This window comes from Python bivittatus, unplaced genomic scaffold (assembly GCF_059951505.1).
Source record: "Python bivittatus isolate LINGU-HERP-01145 unplaced genomic scaffold, Pbiv_v1 ctg000080_np1212, whole genome shotgun sequence".
Lineage (NCBI taxonomy): Eukaryota > Metazoa > Chordata > Lepidosauria > Squamata > Pythonidae > Python > Python bivittatus.
Window position 1 is genome coordinate 82,399,133 of NW_028277035.1, and position 21,145 is coordinate 82,420,277.

At 38.5% G+C, this 21,145-nt stretch overlaps 1 protein-coding gene across 8 annotated transcripts in view; it reads right to left on the reverse strand.

The window, feature by feature from the left end:
* Positions 1-21,145, reverse strand: part of PTPRG (protein tyrosine phosphatase receptor type G) — a 610,625-nt gene that overhangs the window by 455,964 nt on the left and 133,516 nt on the right. For all 8 annotated transcript variants that reach the window (XM_088134427.1, XM_088134425.1, XM_088134422.1 and 5 more), the window contains exon 2: positions 9,884-9,988. In XM_088134427.1, the coding sequence (XP_087990553.1) occupies positions 9,884-9,988 (105 nt within the window). The remainder of the gene's footprint in view (positions 1-9,883; positions 9,989-21,145) is intronic.

A 21,145-nucleotide genomic window follows, 5' to 3' on the forward strand; every position in this document is an offset into this window, starting at 1 on the left:
TGCAGGTTCCTCCTCTGGAGAAAAAAACTGCAAGTCCCTACCCTAAATAGATCTCTAAATCTCTGCTTATCGCTCTGTAAATGTTATGCGATCCCTTTTGTTGGTAGTGGTGGTTTTCTTTACCTAGTCCCACCTATACATTTTCATACTAAATAACTGATCTTGAAGACTGAGGATTTTATCAATTTGTAATGCTTCCCTTAGAACAAATCTTTAAGACAGGAAGAAATCTGACATTTACAATTGAAAGTAAAGCCTCTCTCACTTGTTATTTGCCCTGCAATTGGAGATGTAAAAGGGGAAGAGGAATACAAATACAGATAATACTCCAATTCCAGGTTATGCTGTCACATAATATGTATTATTATAATTTGTATCTGAATATGAACAACTTAACCTTTGGGGAGAGGGAGCTTGAAAAGCCTTACTGACAAAAAGTCAATATCTCTGCAATTTCACTAAATAGGATTAAGGTATAATTGTAGTGGGATAAGATGGAGATAAACACCCACAATGAATGATTTGGGGAGGGTTACCAATGATTCATGGACTCCAAGAAGAACAAAATTATTGGTCCTGGATCAAATAAAGACTGACTGTTCCCTTGAGGTGATAATCAGCAGGCAGAAACTGACATATTTCAGGATTATGACAGGACTGAGAGATGAACTAGAAAAATAGCAACTATCCTTGGCAAGGTTGAGGGAAGTAGAAGAAGGGATAAACATTGGATAAGGTGCATGGGCAGGATCAAGGAAATCACTGGAATCCTTCTAGCTCCCTGGGAGCTAGAAATTACTCCCAGGGTCAGATCAAGATGGGTGGCCCTTGTTCATAGTCACCAAGAGTCAGACCTAACCCAATGGCACTCAACTAATTAAGCACATAATCAATCAATCCCTATTTGGAGTCCTAGGATAAGGCGGTGCCATCAGAAAACTGTTTGTTGGTTAGACACTTATAAAGGACATTTTTCGTGAGAATTAAAAATGGGGAAAAAATCATAGATTGTTCATAAAGCATTCAGATATTAATTTTAACAACAATTTTAACTGTTTTTTAATAAGCTTTGTTCCTCTTATAACTTATTTATACATATAGGTACATGCAAATTGGTGTCAAATTTAGTATTATTTTTTTAAAGGTCAAAGTGATTGTTTTCAATATTCTGAACCACTATCAATCAAGATCCACAGTATCATATCATCCAGCTTTGTCCAAAGCTAAAACACCATAGCTTACTATAATGTGTTTTCACTCAGCTCCCTTGAGTTAATCTCTTCCGTTTGTGGGTCAGTGAATATAACCAGACATAGTATAACTGTATATCATCCCAAAGGGAGCTTTTGAACTCTAAATGCAACCCGCAAAGAACCATCAGTATTCCATTCTGAAGTCTATTCTTGCCTAAGTAGACAGTGTGTGTAATGTTAAAAATGTGTGTAATGTTAAAAATTGGACCTACAGGTTACAACACCAGATCACATTGGTCTGTTGGTTGATTCTTATGTGGCATGTCATGTGTCCACAAATCTAACGTATTGCCATTTATTTCTGAAAAGTATTTTGGAATGTTAAAGGCAGCTAAAAGTATTACAAATGGAGGGTCCTTTTTCTAAATCAATACAGACTTCTCAGAGAGCAAACTCTCATAATTAGTTTAGTGGAGAGGAATACTTTATTATTGGATTTTGCTTTAAAAAACTAATCTTCAAATAGTTACCAGTTCAAACAATATTTGGGTCAGATTGGTATAGTGGATAAGAAAGCTGTTTCACACATTATTCTCTGAATGATACATCAAATAAAAAATTATTTGGTTAATATTTCCTTTCTTTGATCACCAGATAGATAATGATAACTGGGAAGTTCTTCCAAGCATTCAGCTTCCCCACCTTTAGTTTGTCCAACTTATCACTGTACAGATCACCATTCCTAATGAAAGGAAATACCTTTATTGATTGTACAGTTGTGCTTCCTCTTCACTATTCCTACTGATGTGCAGAAATATTTGATGGCTCTATTTTTCTCCCAACTGCTGAAGTTTGTTTAAAACACTTTTAAAAAATTACAAAAGAGAAAGGATGAAAGGTCTGTTTAGTTATTCCTTCATCTTAATCTTAGCACTTTCAGAGTTATTATTTCAAAGGATGGAGGGATGGAGGAATGGATGGAGACAGAATGGATGGATGGATTGGCCATTGTTCTGTAACCTTTCTTCTATAGGCTGGCTTGCCAGTTCTATGTAACTTCCTCATTTTCCAAAGGTAGATTTAATGAGTGGCTATTCTAACAAAAGAAAAGCAAGGTCCCACCAGAGGCTGAAAATACAGATAGAAAAAGGACAGCTACTACCCTCATCTCATTGTGCTGAAAATTCCTCATGGAAATGAAGAACATGAAGAGGGATGGTAGAAGAGAAGGTATTTCTATTTTTTAGACCAATATATAGTAATTAGAGTCTTTCCTCCAACCATACTCTTCATTACTTTTTTTCCTTGATGGTTATCAGCCTTGACGTCACAGAAGGTGGTAGCATCAGGTTGACATGATCTGGGGCTGGCCCAGTTAGTAGTTGGATAGGAAGGTCCCTATTCCACAGAAAGGTGTAGGCTAGATCAGAAAATGGAAAATCATTCCAGAAGAAGTCTTGTGCAAACCACTTCCACATCAAAAATCCCTCAGCCATTGTATTCATGAAGTCATGAGGAGCCAAACTTGATTTGATGGAGTCTTTACCCACTCTCTCCTTGTTTTTAAAGTAACATAAATATAACATTTAAAAGCCATGGAAACCAATCTAAGTTAGGAGCTCCCAACCTTTTTCAGGTTATGTTGCAATGTTGAGAACACGTTACCAGCAGTGCTAGGATGAGGGACTTTCCATTCAAATACAGATTATCACTGAAAGCATCCTTTTAAAAGTATCAATTTAATTTAAGTTAAATTAAAACATCTTTTTTTTCCCTAAGAATAGCCAATGGATGGCTAATAGTTGAATTAAAACACTGTCTAGGATTTATGCACCTCGTTCACATCTCCCATGGAGAAAGACAGTGGTGCAGAGTGACATAGGAACTACAGGTAGTCTCCAGGTTAAGAATGCCCGGCTTAAGGATGACCCATAGTTAAGAAAAGAGCCTATTGTAGCAAAATTGGAGTTAAATACACAGTGATTCAAGTTAAATACACAATGGTTTGAGTTCATTACACAATGCTACTTATACAGTGTTATACAATAATACTGTTCTGGCTCATATACAAATTCGACTTAAGGACAGATCTTGGGAACGGAACTCATTCTTAAACTGGGGGTTACCCGTGCATGCAACAATCCTGGCAACTGTTAAAATGTTAAAATGATTATGCTGTTTGAAGGCTATCATTGTTACAAAGTGATCACCTTCCTTTTTATAAAGGCCATTTCAAGCTGCTGCTCTTTCTAGACACCTGCATAACGTAATCAATTGTGTGTCTTGTTTCCTTTGCAAGAATTGATAAACATCTCCCTCCTGCTTCGAGCATTATTCCTGTTTTTTAAAAAATCAGCAACAGTAAGTAATGAATTGGTTTCCAATTAGACAACACTAAACAAGTGGAACCACATTTGATTAAAAAGCAGAGAGTTCACTACCAATTCTTTCTGAAACAAAGAGAACTGCCTTTTTTTCCCATGCCCTACAGAACCTGGACTAGTCAACAGGCAAAGAACAGCACAGCTACGGAAAATTGTCCAGCTCATTTGCAGATTTCTAAAGGAGTAACAAACAAGTCCTTTTTCTGTTTGAGATGGGAGGAGGAATGCAGTTATGATGTAAAATTTAAAATAGAGTTTAAATGCTGAAGTAGAAGAATCCTACCCAAATAAAAAGTTAATAATATGCAGCCCCAAACAGCAATAAAACATCCAGAATTACAAATTATTTAAAACAATTTTGAAATACATGATTAAATCCTTTGTTATAGCCATGCTTCCTTTAAAAAAAGACGACATGAATCTTCCAAAGATGTTTTCAGTAATAAAAGCTAAATAAATATGACATTCATTATTTAAGATTCCGTTTTCATTCTGATAATGAATCAACTGTTTATTAACTTAAATTGTGGCTTTTACTTCACTGTATAATTTTTGAAAAGCAAGATATATTTAAGAAGTAATATAAATTTATTTTGACAATGGGCACAGTTCCAAGGAAGAGTGAAGTGCATTTAACATCTTATTCATTTCCACAGAATTTAAGCACGTGTAGTCTAGATTTTTCCTATTTTTTCCCATTGTCTGGCCACCCCCATTAACTGCCATATGTTACTTAACATACAACATGGAAGCAAGATTTGTTTAGTAGATTCACAACACAGACATAGATTCCTTCAGTTAGGAAACTTAACATGAATAAATAAAGAAGATAGAGTGAGCAGGATGATGGCAGGACATACTTGGTGAGGCAAACCCAAACGGTTGAAAGGTAGGGCAGACCTTGACTAAATTTCTAAAGGTTCCTTAATCAAAAGCCAGCAGTCAAAATTCTAGCAAGAATATCTTTCTCAACACACCACTGGGGAAAGCTGATGCGCAGCATACTTAAACTGAAAAGGAGATGAAGGTGCGATTGAGCAATGTAGTAGGTAAAAAAAAAGAGTTGAGTTTGTATCCCTCCCCTCAAATGGAATCAAGTTCATTCTATTCTGCTTTTGCTTTTTTGCTTGCATAGTTTGCTGAAGACATTTTGGTTCCTGAAGCAAAAATCCAGCTATTGCCTACACCAGACTTCATTTTGTTATACAACACACAGAATTTAATTGAAAGTGGATTCATTACCCCTTGAACGCACTTGGTGTTTCACCCCAGAGCACTCAGTCAGCACAGTTAAACAATGGTCATCACGATCCCTGCTTGCTTTCATTGTATGCCTAATGCTGAAGTGTGGCATGGATTGTACAAGACGGAAGAACAGAGGGAACAGTTATTCTGGATCAACAGACATTAATCAGATCTGTCTGTGCCCCATGCTGCTTGGAACTCCTAAAATGGCTCGGTGCTAAGTAAAGCATTCAGTTTGTGGAGCAGTTCACGTTGGTTTAGCAGAAGTTGATCTCTCTCTTTTGCTTAAAAAAATGCCCTGTTTAGAAGACAACTTGTAACTAAAATTTTAACTTCAGTTAATAAAGAAAAACATAAAATCAAATTGGTATTCTAAAAGGGGAACACAAATCAAGAATTTTCTATACTAACTTTACTGTAAAAATGTTCTCTAACATTCTTGAGATAATGCTTTATATAATGGGTAGTTCTTAATTAGAATGTTATAGAAGCCAGGTCCTTTCCTTCTGTCTATTCTCTCCTTCCATGCCTTATAGATATATTGTGATTCCTTCTTTCTAAATAAAAGTGAAGATTCCCTCAAGCCAAGCCAATTTCACATCCAAATTGTTTTCTTAGCAACAACACAGAAGTGATTTGCCAGCGTCTTCTTCAGAGAAGTTTTTTCACTTTCCCACTCTAGCCTATGCTCCTGGCACTTTCTGACGATCCACCAGGGTTAATCAGACACATCTGACTGTGCTTACCTTTCTTGACATTAGCCAAGGTTGCTAGAGGTCCCAGAGATATTAGACTTGTTTCTAAACATCTCTTAGAAAATCTATCACAAACTGATCTCGCACAAACAACGGGGAACCATTTTTTCCATGAGCTTTGCATTCCTTCAGAGATAATCTGCACCAGACTACATCCTGGGAAGGATCTGGCTAAGGTCAGAAGTGGACTTATTTCTACCCTGGCATCATCCAAAACTCTGCACTTGTGTGGTCTCTCTGTTCATATGAGTATGTATCCGAACTAACTCTGCAACAACATGGTCTCTCCATTCCTATAAACATACACCCGCACTAACATTTGAATGATTGTCTATATTTGAAATTACAAACAACGTAACACCTTTTTGGTGCTTAATATTACTGTGAGCCCTTGTTGAATAAAATATCATACAAAACAAATTAATATGGGTGAGCAGCAATCACACATGTAAGCACCTGAGTAGAGGAGGTTAGGGTTCAGTGTTGCAAACTTCCAGCTTTCAACTGTCCTTAAAAAGAGTTCTTTATAACATTTTAGGAATACCTTAAAGAACATATATAGTCCTTATTTAGTCCTTATTTAGTGACCGCAATTGGGACCAGCAACTTGGCTGTTAAGCGAAGCGGCCACTAAGTGAAATCACAACTGTGCTTACAATCGTACTTCAGCTTTCCTTTTCTTTACAGACCTGTGAAGGTCGTAAATGTGAGGATTGATCGCAAAGTTACTTTTTCATCACTGTCGTAACTGTGAAAGGTTGCTATAAGAGGTAGTCGCTAAATGACGACTACCTGTACAACTTTCACCATTGGAAATTAATAGAAAGTCCCTGCCAGAATGTTTGTAGGAAGAAAGCTACACTAGTCCTGTATCAACTTACATTAGTTAGCAATTTGTTTCCAAGCTCATTTGCTCGTGCTCACATTAATTTTTAAAGCCCTGAAGTTCAAGCTCTTGCAAAGGCATTTTTCACCCATATGAACACATAATAACAGGAATAATGAGTGGGATACAGTATTTGATTGATAGAAACCAAGTGTGAGACTTTTTTGGGAAGCAGAACCATAGTACTGCAAGTCTCACTTGGAATACCTAATAAACTTTTTCACTGCCTTTTTTTTAGATGGGCTAAAAACTTTTATTTTGAAATGGGTCAGACAGCTAATTCTATTGCTTTATAAGGTGATCAGTTTTATGCTACATTTAAGGCTGAGAGAGAGAGAGAAGGGAGAGTTCTTATGATTCTTATTTTAGCATTCTTTGCTTTTTGTAAACTGTTTTTGATTTTCAAAAGTCAGACGTAATTTTTAAGACAGAAAAATAAGATTATATAAACTATATCATTATTATCAAAGGTGTTGCTTTGTGGCACAGAGATGAGAATATAAAATACTGTCCTATTTATCCATTTTCTTTGTTGAGGGTGGAATGAAATCTTTTTTAAACACTGTCACTACAAGATACCAAATATACCCTACTGGTGTATTAAGAACAAGCATTCAAATATGCTAAGTATATAGCAACAGTCTCACAAATGAATAAAAGATTTATATCATTTCCTTAATTATGCAGCTGCTCAGTTCAGATGTAACCTCTCTCTGCTTAATAAGATGCGTACAAATATGCCCTTCTCTTCCTTCTTCAGCATGTCACAATAGAAGATTCTCCAGTAAATTCATAACACTCTTACCTTACATTTGAACCAATAAATGTTGAACTAAACCTGATAACCACTCTTTCCTTTTTGGATATACTGAGAAGTTATTATTAATTAACTTAAGAAGCTTTCAAAATTAGCACACTGAAAAGGAGGAGCAAGTCAAGCAGAAGGCTCTTGCTGATCTTGTCATAAAGTTAAAGGTAAAGATGCTTTGAGCGAAGTTCAACTCCTAGTAACTAGGTAGTCCTCGTTTAGTGACTGCCTTGGACAGTGACTGTTCACAAATACGACAATAATAAACGATAATAAAAAAATATATTTTCCAAGCAATGTGGGATTTACGACAACAAAGCCTTCAGTGTGAAACTGATTAAGATCTGGTCAGTTTCCAGTGGGCAGGAGTCTGATCAACTAATTAAGGTCACAGAGCTGAGCTTGCAGTCAGCACTTTTTAGGAAAGTGCTGTGGAGAAAAGCAACTCAGGAAGAAATTGTTTGTTTAGGCAATCTCTCCACCCTGTGAGAGGGACCAAAAAAAAACAGGTCAGGCACAGGACACTGTACGAGAGAACATCATCTGAATGAGATGGCAGCAACCAGTCACGTGGTTTGCTTAGCGGCCGTGCAGTTGCAGTCACTAAACGAGGACTGTATAGGATGGGTCTGAGCTATGCAGTTGTCTTGCCACCGCTTTCTCCTAGGATGTTTTTCAACTTTCCAATTCTAGGATATCTTGGTAACCTCTCATCCAAGTAGCAGCCAAGCCTAACCTTGTTCTGCTTTCAAATTCTGCTTCTGAACCCAAACAAGACTGCCACCTGCTACCCAGCAGAATACTGCATCCTAACTATTGTATATTTGTGATGGTCTATAAGTGGCTTGGATCGTTTCCTAGTTCTCCTGATGAAAAAGCAAACAGTTTCACTGAATACAGATTATGTTCTCAGCAAACTGTGCAGCATAATAGGACCTAGGAAGACAAATGCAATTCCTCAGCAAATCTTTGCAACCTCTCACCACTCTCCCCTTGTCTATTCCATCCGTAATGACAATGTCAGTTTTTAATTTTACACGGCAGCAAATACAGCAATTCTGTGTAGTTAAAAAAAAGTAGTACCGTATAGATCGGAAGTACACAATCTGCTGGCCTGCCAATGTTTTGGTCTACGGTTCTTGTAAGCCATGATGGGCACGACTGATGGGTGGCATTGCCCAGAATATGTGGATGGTCTTAGGCTCCCTACTCCTTATACAGTTTCTGACAGTACCTGATCCATTCCAAAACAACATGCTTAACATATTTAAACTGTAATAACATATTTAATGCTCTGGGACCTGAAAGGATAAAGAACACAGGAGCAACATGTGACTAAAAAATGGAACCAAAGGCTTATTGGTCTTATTTATTTATTTATTTATTTATATATTTCTAAATCTCTCAGCCCATTTTTCATTACAAATAATTGCAACCACGGGCCCCCATTATGAAACGGCCATAGTTGGGGATAACAATGACAGTAATATAATAAGCATGATGGAAAAACCAAGACTGACTGATAAAAAGCTCGAGCTAAGGCACTCTAAACTTGAAATCCATTAGGGACAAAGAACATTCTCTTTCACAGAATATAATCGTCTTAAGTACAAACCACGAAAAGTAAAGAGGGAAGGGCAAGGATCTTCAAAAGCACAATCCAGATATGCCACGCTGACAAAAAATGAATGGCAAATGTCAAAATGCTTTACTAACATTTTTAAACTGTAATAAAAATCAGCAGAAGGGGGAAAATAATCTGAGAAGCAATACAAAAAAGCCTTTCAGCAACACTCGTGAACTGAAATACAATGGCCCAACACAAAAGGAAAGAGAGGAGGGCACGAGCTAGAATCCCACAAAGCAGCTGAACTTCACCTGCTCTTTCAAATTCCGACTCAAGTGTCACTTTCTCTGTGGCCCCAGAAATGGCAGCAACCAAAACTGCACAATCTAGGACATTTTGTTGCTGGGCAAGGGCATCTGCGGATGGTGGCCGCAAAATCAAAGCCCCACTCCCTTTTTTATGTGTGCCACATGCACACCACATATAATAAAGGGGAGGGCTTTGATCATGTAGTCATTGCTGCCATCTTGTCTCTTTGCCCCCCTCCTGGGCACCCCGGTGACAGCAAAGGGTACCTAGGCGCCCACTCTGTCAGTCAAGGTGCATAATAACTATGTTGTCTTGGTGCCTAAGGTAGGAAATCTGACCAGCCTTTGTTTCCCTAGCAGCATCCATCCAATAATAACAATCATAGACTAAATCAGTGTTGTCCAAACTTGGCCACTTTAAGATGAGTGGACTTCAACTCCCAGAATTCCCCAGCCAGCCATGTTGGCTGGGGAATTCTGGGAGTTGAAGTCCACTCATCTTAAAGTGGCCAAGTTTGGACAACACTGGACTAAATTAATCACCGGATCCCCTTTCAGGAGTTCAAGACCAGCTGCCTAAGGCAGTGTTTTGCTCTGCCTAATGACAGAGTTGGCCCTCAAGACGGCATGTGTCGCTCTCCATCAAGCAAACATTTCACAGTTCTATGTGCTCCCTCCAAAGCTGCCCACCCCCGTTCTTTTCACCTGCGGCGCTCTTCTTGTCCAGCTCAACTCACCCGAATATGCCCAGTAAAGATCTCCAGATGCCTTCCGTCTCCGGATCTGCACCGAACTGCCGTGTCGACTTTCATGCAGGGGGCCATCATAACCTTCAGTCAAAGCTGTGTGGAAGGAGGAGGAAAAGCAGAGGCAATTAGCCAAGAAACCATCACTGACTGAAAATTAAATTGTTTAGGCATTATTAGAAATTATTAGATCAGTAGACTCTGTGCAGCTGAAAAATACTCAAGTTAAGGCACAATTATTCTACTGATGAATTAATCACCTGTGTGACAGAACTGCTTTCCCCAACCCCTGTCCCTCCTTCTTCCCTGCTTACCTTCTCCGAATTAGTCTGACACAGAGGAAAGAATCAGCAACTACCAATAAAAGCAATGAGAATTCACCTGGCAAATGCCACCTGGGCAGAGGGAAGCAACACTCAAGTAAAGGGGCTGCTGGTGAGGATGCAATAACTGCTGAACCAAATAGTTCTCTATGCCACAAGTTTTCAGGATGCTAAGGGTATTCTAGGGCCCCTGGAACCCTAGAAGAGAGATGCTACACTTTTCTAACACCCATATGCCACCATGTTTCCAAAAACTGGAAGAGTGAACTGTTGAATCATGGGACTTGCATGTCTGGAGACTATTCTCACACCCCACCAGAAATGTAATCTCCTGCCCTCGTAGTTTGAACATGAGTCACTCCTGTTTGGAAACTCCAAGTGTGCTCATTATTTTGTAAACTTTCAGTTGGTATACGACACTGTCTTAATAAGGATATTAGTAGTTTTATTGTTTTCTCTTTGCTTCTTGTGGTCAGCACAACACAGTCCTTAATGCCTCTTGGGCATCTGTTCTCTAAGAGCCTAATTTATACAGTTCTTATTTCTTCTCTCCAGATAGGGGTTCTGCCTGGAAAGGGCAACAAGAAGATTAATGTGATTGTTAAAGAATTCAAAATAATACTGAATGGAGAAAGAGACTGCACCTTGTAAGATTTGGGGAAGAAGCAAGACACCACTGCCTGAAAAGAAGGCTCTTAAATGAGAGAAACAGATGGAACAACACTTTAGAGCAAAATCCTTTGTTGCTATGTAAACTACCAACATGAGAACTGCCCTGATTTTTTTTTTTTTAGTTATGGCTGAGTTTATTTATAATAACTGAGGGCATGCTTTCACTCAGGTGTCTCTGTCTCAGGGCATGTACAGTATAGCTATCACTCATCTCCGCTCCCAAATACCTACTGGCCCTTCCTTATTCCAATGGCCTATTTTCTGCTCAGCATTTCCTTAAATACCAACACCAAGGCCTCCTATAAGCACTCTATTGACCGTCATCTTCAGTAAGGGCCCCCCTTCACTATTGGAGATCATATCAGGCCTTCTACGGATTTCGCCCCTCTGCGCTCCTGTCTAGGAGGTAGAATGCCAAGAGCACTGGAGAATTCCTTGTAATTGCACAGATCAACCCTGTGGCCTTTCACCTGTGGTTTCCAGCTGTATTGAAAAATCATTTTCTACCTTTCTCTCTTGGTCTTGGAATGCCCCTTGTGCGCTTCTGCCCCATTAGGCCCCATCAAAGGTAGAGATAGAAGAATTTAAGTTAGAATGTATTTTAGGTTCTCAGTTGAGGAGGGTCATATAGGAATAGAGCATTCATTAGAAGAGCTATCCAGACACTGCCCATTCTTGGGAGAAAGCAAACAATGTTCATGTACCATATCTCCTTTCACTTCCATATACAACGACCATACAAGCTGATCAATTAAGCTTCAGTTCCTGCCTGCAATTCTGATTCTGAGAGAAATGGAGGCTTTTTTTTTTTTTTTTTGGAGAGAAGGAGGGGCAGAGAGACTTCTGTATAACCAATGGGGCAAACTCCCCACCCAAAGACAAGAATGAGAATTCTAGAATGGGAGGAGTTCCTGATAAACAAATAAAAGAAACTGAAATTCTTCCCATTCTTGCTGTTTGTGTTGGAAGAAAAGAAGGATAAAGAAACCTGAAAGGGGGGAGATTTCTCCAGTTCCAGAAAGGGGGCACAATATCCTGCAACCACACCCTGTTAGAAGGAGGGAGGGGGAGAAGCACCCTGATACCTCCAGACACAGAAGGGGAGAGAAAGGAGGAAGCAGGGAAGGAGGTGGCACAAGGAATGAAGCTGGTAAAGCAGAAACCAGTAACTTCCAAGTTAGTGAGACCCATCATGTCAACAAAAGTCTAGGGCAGTGGTTCTTAAACTGTTTGAGCCAATTACCCCTTTTCCTGGTCTCAAATAATGTCATTACCGCCACAAAAAACCAGATGCTGTTGTTTTACACAAGCATCTTGGTAACAGCAGTCCCACACTGGATCCTCGACCCACAAACAAGCAATTACAAATTCTTCCATTACCCCAGGATATGCCCAAATTACTCCAAGGTTAAGAACTGCTGTTCTAGGGCTGTCAATAGAACAGCCCCAATATCTGTTGACTCAGAAATGTGGGAAGAAAAAGGTGTATGATTTAAATGCTGGCACACCGATCTGAATAGTTGTTTGTCCAGCTGGACAGTGAAAAACGAATCCAAAGCTGTCAGTCACCATCTTCTCACATATACTAGATATTTTGATGCATACTCAGATTTCTAAGAAATACATAAATAAGAGCTTTGATTCCTACATATAGCAGGAGACAAATCTGTGTATTTATGGCTTCATTCTTGTCTGCAATAAAGAGTCTCATCTTCCCTCCCTCCCTTTAAATTTGTATGACCGCTCCCGTCTCCCCACAGCAACCCTGGTTGTCTAACAGGACATTAAAAAAATAAAAATAAACATAAGCAACAATACGTTTAGCCCTAAATCTACAGCAGATGTATCTAAGTGTCCTCTGCAGGCAATACCCACAACGACAAGAAAAACCACACTATTTTAAACCCTCAAACCAATCTCCTCACCCCTATACCCAGGAACAACCAAGTCTTTAAGACTTTCTGGAAAGCTGGCAGGGACATGGTGTTCCAAGGGGTTGGTACTGCAAGCAAAAAGGCTCACTTTCTGGGTTCCACTTGATGACAATCTTTAATCAACAGGACCCGTAGCATGCCTCTCCTGTTGGACCTTGTAGGATGGGTAGAAACAATTGGAGAGAGGCTGTCCTGCAAATAACCATTTTCTATCCCAAGTAGGCCTTTATGGGTGACAAAAGTCACCTTGAATTTTGTCACCCATGAAGTATACTGGAAGTATACTGGAAACCAGTGCAACTCACGAAACAACAATGTAATATGGGTGTACCCACCCTGGACCAGTTGCAGCTCTAGGACACTCTTCAAGGAGAGCCCCATGTAGAATGCATTGCAGTAATCCATTTCGGAGGTGACTAGATCTTATTAAGTGATGTCCACCAGCCTTTGGTCAAGTAAGCAAATTCCCAAATAAGGAGTTAAGTGTTTGGAGAGCTGTGATTTACAGCTCTGCCAAGTGGGAACCTTGACAACTCTGCCTACATTAAGTGCATACAAAAGCTAAATGCGTTTTTACCATGAAAAAGGATCAATAGCAAATGTGCCAGCCAGAACATGGCTGACACAAAAGCAATCAGGAGCTCAATTGGTTAAATGGGATATTTGAGTGTAAACATGTTGAGTGACAAAACTAGTCAAACCAAAAGGCCGTATAGGAGCCGATCTAGAGTTGGAGTCCCTACCACAACAAAATTGTTTTTACACATGGTAACTGCAGGGAAAGAGATCTTCAAAAAATCATACAGATGCCAACCATTCCGGGGTATAGCAACTTGCTATGCAACTTATACTCTGTAAAAAAAAAAAAAGCCACCTTCTCACTCTATCTTGAGACATAATAAAGTGGTGATCAGTTGGGAGTGGACAAGGAAAGAACATTTTTTAAATAATTTAATAAGTTGTGTAAAAGATATTCACAATATCAATATATGCTAATATGAGAATATTATCTATGACATTTCTGTGATGTATATTCTATGGTGAGTTAAGTGTCAATCAACTACTAACTTGGCTTATTGATGAAAATAACCCTGGTATTATACTATTAAAATGTATCTGTGGGAAAAACTAGCTCATTGCAGTAATTATAGATCAATTCCTACCCAATGTTAAAGAGAAAAACAACAAACTGAAGGTAGATATTTAAAGGATTTATCTTTCATTACAGAGAAGAGAGGGCCCTTCAATGAATTGTCCTGTATAGTCAGTATCACTAATTAAACCATCATTTTCATGTGGGTTGCTAAAGGAAATGCAGTTAATACTGGAATGGGTAAACCCAGAAAGCATATAGCTGGACCACTTAGAAGATCTGTTGGATTCAAACACACTGATTCAGAGCACATCATCCCCATAAAGCCAAACAATATTAATTTTCACTAGTACACAGAGAGCACTGGCAGAAACTACCGATATCATGTAACAGTTCACCAATAGAAACGCTACGCAAAGTTTTGTGCCAATATGATCAACCTTGTTTGGCATATTGGAAACAGAGCACAAACATAAAAGAAGTACTGCTGGATTACATTTAAGTTCCATTTTTGTAATCCATTAGCCACCCATGAAGAGTAGGAAGTTCTCATGCAGTCATGCTCTAGTGTGAAAGACATGTACATGAAGAGACAAATGTAAGGCACTAGGAATCTGAAAAGCGGAGATTCTGCCAAGAGATGCCTTACTTGCATCCTGCCAGAAGAGATATGTTGGTCATTTGTTCCCTGCTACACTTCTGTGCAAAGTTGGAGAAAGTCTTGCACTGTAATTATCATCTCAGTATAAATATGGACATAAATATGTCATAACACTCCTATAACAAAGCCTTTGCCAATCTGTCATCCTGCAGATAGGTTGAACAATTACTCCCATGAACTTCTTCCCACATGCTGGCTAAGGATGATGGGTATTGTCAATCAAGGCTTCTTAAAAAAATCTGGTTGAGGAAAGCTACTATCAAGTTTCTCATTCTGGTCTGCTTGTCAGACTGAGGAAATCCTAGCTAAAGTACAGAATTACCTACTGTCCAACTGGAGCACAAGTTTAAATCTAGAAGTTTCAAGATTCAGTGGCACTACAGGTAGGGCTGGGAAGAATTCTGAAATTTATTTATTTATTTATTTATTTATTTATTAAATTTCTCCCCCGCCCATCTCCCCCCAGTGGGGGAACTCTGGGAGACTACTGTGGATGAGGTACTTCATCTCTCATCAACCCATTGCTAACATCTTCATTCTCCACTTTTTGCCTATAGAACACCAGCTTTAATAACAAGGGTGTTAGTGCATTCAGTGAAACAGAACACAACAGAACTCCCCAAACTTTGAGAGAACTTTCAGGGGAGGAGAACATATAGGCTTCTTTCACATAAACGATCTATGTCTGCAAATAGCCATCCTATTTTAATTTTTTCTAAAAAAGGAGGCCAGAGCATCTACACTTAATATATCAAGCTGCTGGCTTTGTTCCATACCGGGTCATGTTTGAAAATATTGGTAATTACCCCATAAATCGGAGGTATTTTAAAAAAATAGATGCAAATTTGCATCTACACTTCATCTTCTGTATTTCTCCCCCTTGCCCATTTCAAATTTAGGCTAGAAGAGAAAAGTAAAGATTAATCTGAAGTAATAACTAAAGGTACAACATGGTATCTAAGATTGCTACCATTTTTCTGTAAAAAGGAAAGTTCCAGGTCCTCTGCTAGACTTTCTAAAGACACAAGGGTAAAGAGAATGGATTTAAAGAGTTTATAGATTCTGAGGAGAAAACACTCTGTCAGCACTCAAAATTTAATCAATTGTAAAATCCTTTGTACTTGGAATCTGAGTTCCAAGAATGGCAGCATGGCAGTTCTATGGTATGGCTATGAATCATGCTATTGATTTCAAGTATCTTCTGTGCAGAAAATTAAATTATGCAAATCCAGGCCTTTATGAATCCTTTGCTTTAGTGGTGTGAAATTGAGCACTTGCTTAAGTCAGCATCTTATTTATGCAATTAAACATCTGATGCTCCTCTGAAAATGTCCAAGTTTCAGTCTTCCCTCCATAGGTTCCCAAAATGATGATAAATCTAACTTTGTAGTGGGTAAGAAGTTGAAAGCACTTATAACACATAAGGTGTTCATCTGCTAGAGAACAGAAAAGAAGTGTGAGGACAGGCTGTAATCTTCAATGAACACCTGCTCTGTTTTTATTAAAGTACAACATATGGATTAAATATTAAAAGGACTCCAAATGATTAACTCATTTTCATTGATTAAAAAACTGGACCTTTAATAGGATAACCATCCTTAGTATCTCTCTGTATCTTTATCTGTATATATGTTTGCATGTGTAGGTGCAAACACACACACTTCCTTAAAGGGATCCTTTTTTACCAAGTTTATTGTAAAAGTATTTTTCTTTAAATATACACACACACGCACACATATTAAAGGAATCTTTTAATCCTTCCACAAGCCCATTTTAAATGACCACAGAACATTGTAATTTTCACCTGATTTTTGTCTTCGCTCATAAGAAAACTAGTTAAAGCAATTTATTTCTTTATTTCTTTAGGTGTGCCTTTTGGTCAGTCTTGATTCCTGGAAGTCCCTGCTATTTTCTTGGCAACATTTTCAGAAGTGGTTTGCCATTGCCTTCATCCTAGGACTGAGAGAGGGCTAGCCCATATACTGAACATGGATATAATTAGAATTTCTACTGTAAGCAGACACTAGTAGAACCTGCAACAAAACTTTGTTCTAAAGACAATTCCAGTTCTAGCCTATCAGCAACTTCCCCCCCCCCCCAACAATATTCACTCCTTTCATTCTCTCCTCTTCTGTTTCTTCTTCTGCCTAGAGTCAATAAGCATTTCCTCTTCATGGAACTATTTGGGTTCTCCTCACTTTTACTTCGGGCGGAAGGATACTTTTCCCCAAGCTTTCTGTCATCTCCCTCTAGTGTTTAGGTAGTGATCTTCTGACTACTCTAAGAATCCACATTCTGAAAAGGAATTTTGTTTTAGCATGCTAGATACACGCCAGGAACGGTCGTTTGCTGCTGTAATCAATCGATCAATCAATCAATCAATCAATCAAACATATTCACTGCCTTTCCAAACATAGAAATCGTTATAGATTCACTATCCTAAACTCTACACAGGCAACTCTCCGTAATCCATAGTTACAGGGAAATTATTTGTGGGTTAGGGATTTTTAGAAAAAGAATCTGAGATACTAAATAGTCTACGGCTGTTCAGAAAATCAAAGATAGCATCTCCAAGGCATATCTTCTATACTATATACCCACCATGGAAAACATTGCCATTTGTCATTTGCACACCACAGTAATTCTAGCTGTAGGTTCATTAGCTGACCATATGTTTTCTATCCGTTATTATTAAACTGATTTTGTTTGACCATCAAACAAAACGTATCTGTGGTTTCTTTCGTTCAGAAACTGAACATGAACATTTCATATATATACTCAAATTCTCTTACGTGTACCTATCAGCAACTCTAAACAGACAAATATCAAGCCCTACAATATTTTTATTCTGCATCTTTAATTCTGAGAGATTCTGGAGCCTAGGATGGAAAGTTTTGTAGGGATATCAGGTGACTCTCCCTAATTAGTAAACAATCACAAATGGTAAGATTAAAAAATCTATAGTGGGTTTCCTACAGGTCTGGGAGAATGAAAGGGAAAAAAATTAGAAAAGAGAACAGCAGAATAAAACAGCATTCTTTTAAAACAGTTCTGTGGTTCAGGGGACCCTGAAGCGAGATTAAAAGAGTTGGCACCGGCTGCCAGGATTTTTTTGTGAAAAACAGCAGGAAAAGTAAATTAGCCATGCATCCACAAACAGTTATTGTAGATTGGTGCTTTTCTGCCTAAGCAAAGAGAAGTGAAATTTCATTAGTAATGTATCATGTTAAAGTCATTCATGGAAGAGGCTGGGAGAAGGATTCTGGGTTTTGTGGTCATTCAGATTTGCAGGAGAAAAGCTGAGAGCATTCCTCCTGCATTAAGGGACAATAGGTTCATGGAACACAGACCCCTGATTGATACAAGAATGGTAACTGGGATTTCAGCCACAATGCAACCTCAAGAATAACTGGAATGTCACAGAAGCAGCAGTCAAAAAACAGAAATGATGTTTAAGTGCCTCTATGTTTGCTAAGTTTAGCAGCTTGGTGAGGAAAACAGAAGGCCTGGCAAATGTCATCACAAAGCCAGCCTCTTCTGGGCTCAGAAGCTAAACAGGGTAAGAGAGACGGATAGATGGGAGACTATCAGGGAATTCCAGGGTTCTAGATTAGATTGGGAAGTTAAAAAAATAAAAATAAAAGAAGGAAATGGCTGACCACATTGTTGCTAGGAGAACTACATGGATGTGACCAAGGGTGATTTTATTTTAAAGGTAAGACAGAATCTAAATTTAGCCTAACTGTGTTTTGGAAATAATCCATAAAGAGGACTCTATAGCTGGATTCAAACATCATGATAAACCCTGTGATCTTTTTGATTTGGCTTGGAGCATTATATAAATACAGCAACCGAGGCTTGCAAATCACCCTTGATTGCCAAGGGTGAATAAATTATAGCAAGCCATGGTTTAGCACAGTGTTTTTCAAACTTGGCAACTTTAAGATGTGTGGATTTCAACTCCTAGAATTCCCCAGCCAGATCCTGGCTGGGGAATTCTGGGAGTTGAAGTCCACACATCTTAAAGTTGCCAAGTTTGAAAAACACTGGTTTAGCACAGTGTTGGAACCCAGTCCAGGTTTCACAGATTCTTCAGAGACCAGACCAGCCCTCACACTAGGTGGAGAGACAAACAAGCGAGCATCAAGGGAGAGTGGTTTCTTGCAACACACACTTCCAGAGCTGTAAACAATTCCTGCTCCACAGCTGAACGTCCTATTATCTCCTCTGTCAGCTGCTTTCAATGCACACCTGTACAACCCTGTTCCTGGCAAAGCCGCCGCGATATTAACGGTTGCTTGTGTGGAACAATAGTTTCCCTCACAGTTCATGGAGTAAAGTATTCTTATCATGCCCAATTTCCTTCTATTTTAATCAACGTGAAATGTCAGATCCAACACACTGAGTAAAATAACTCTCTCTTATGTCACACAGCTACCATTAGCTGAAGCAATGAAATCTTGCACTGTTTATTTAACATTCTAATCTGCTTCCCATTTGCTCTGTCTCATATTAAAATTTTCAATCAAATGCACTTGATAAGTGCCCTCAGAGGTATAGTAAAGCAATTCCTCCCTGAATATCTTTCACAACTTTTGGAGGTTAAGTTAGAGATATAAAGCAAAACAAAAGTCAGGTGCAGAAATTGGTTTTCTCTACACACCATTTCCTGGATAAACTGTTACTCTATTTGCACACCTGATACTGTCCATGTTAGTATTCAAACACTGTATCTGAGATACTGGTGCAAAGGAAAAATAGAATATTCAAACCAACAATTCAGCCTGTACTATTACATAATTTCACCATTCATTTTTTATTTTAGATTTATCTCCTGCTACGTTTCCTACCAAACCGAAATCTTGCTACTTTGAAATCACGTCACTGATATTATTAAACAGATTCTTAAACCAGCTCAGAACCATAACATATGGATTTACTCCACTTAAAAAGCTTTGTTAAATAATGGGAATTTATTGCACACAGACACACACACTTTCACACACATCTTAACCATTATGCCCTTATGAGTTAAACTTGCCTAAGGTTAACTCAGTTTACAAGCACAAACAACATCTATTTGTGGTTGACACATAGGTATATGTGGCATATTTTTCCATAGCATTTCATTTGAGATCCACAATCATTCTTATGGTGTAGTATATGATATCAGATTCACCAACTTTCCTACTTTTTAAATGAATATACACAGCATACAAATTTACAAACACACAAAACATACAACATACTAACCAGGATGTTCATGGAGCCCAGAATGTGTATTTTGTTTTTATGCTGTTCAAGAGTTATATGAGGAGACTCATGTTTCATAAGCTGCCCAGAGTTACCTGGTTAAGATAGGTGGCCATATAAATTGGCTAAAAGAATAAACAGATGTATTTACAAAAATGTGCTTTCAAAATAATCATTTGTATCATGGCATATAGGTATGAGATATAATTTAATCTATTCAAGACAGGCTTCCACAAATATTAATCACCAGGTACCAATGAATAAAGCTTAGTACTGCGTGATGCTTCTTTTTTCTATAAAATTTCAGGCTGTTACTCTCAGCAAATGTTAGATATAAAAGCTATTTTTGATCTCCAGTTGCTGAGCAAGTTCACATAGCACCTCTAAGAAAGCCTGTTAGTATGACCTGGCAAGAAAGTGCTTTATTATTAGAAGCCAAAATCAAATGCATGTACTAATTTTTATCTATAACCTAGCAGGTTTTTGCTAAGTCAGGTTAGCCACATCCCCATCATATATAAATGTATGGATAACAGTAACAATAATTCTTTATTTATTAGTCACATGACTGTATCAAAAAGCTATAAAACAATAGAAAAAAATAGGACATATTCATGATAAATTGTCACCCTTGCAGTCAATCCCAAATTGTTTTGAGGTAGCCTACTCTCTTCAGATTCGTCTTTGATATGAAAATTGCAGTTTTCCTAGTAATATGCAAGTTTGTTCCCTCCAAGAAGTATGACAGCTTATCCTGGGTGTCATACTTAGTTTTTCAGTAAGGAGCTAAACAAACAGACCTTTCCACAAAATATAGTTTGCAAACAGGTTAGTGCAATCTTCAACAGCTGGTACACCATATATACTCAGTCTTCCTTCAAGTGGAATACCATGGAACCTCCCATATCTTGTCATGCAGTTGAGCTGTTCAAAATGTGCTCTAGAAAAAGCTCCTCTGAGATGTTGGGGCATATAAGTTATTAAATACTTTTCTATCTGGAAGTCTGATTTGTGTGATAGTATTTGTAAGCTGGGTATAGATCTGGGTATGGATATTAGTAGATATGGTGTCAGGTTCAGCCCAAGAACCACAGCGAGGCCATCCAGTGCAGTACAGTTCCTTTATTGACTATTACCTATTAGACAGAATCTCACCAGACTAAACTTATCTACAGCTACTAGAGAATCTACTCTGTGAGGCCCTAGGGAGGAGCCAGCCTCATCCTCTTCGTTTTCCCACAGTCTTGTTGCGGGCTGAGGAGCTGCTTCCCTTGGAATGTCTCTCCCCGCTCCTGACAACCTTGAAGCTCCATTCCA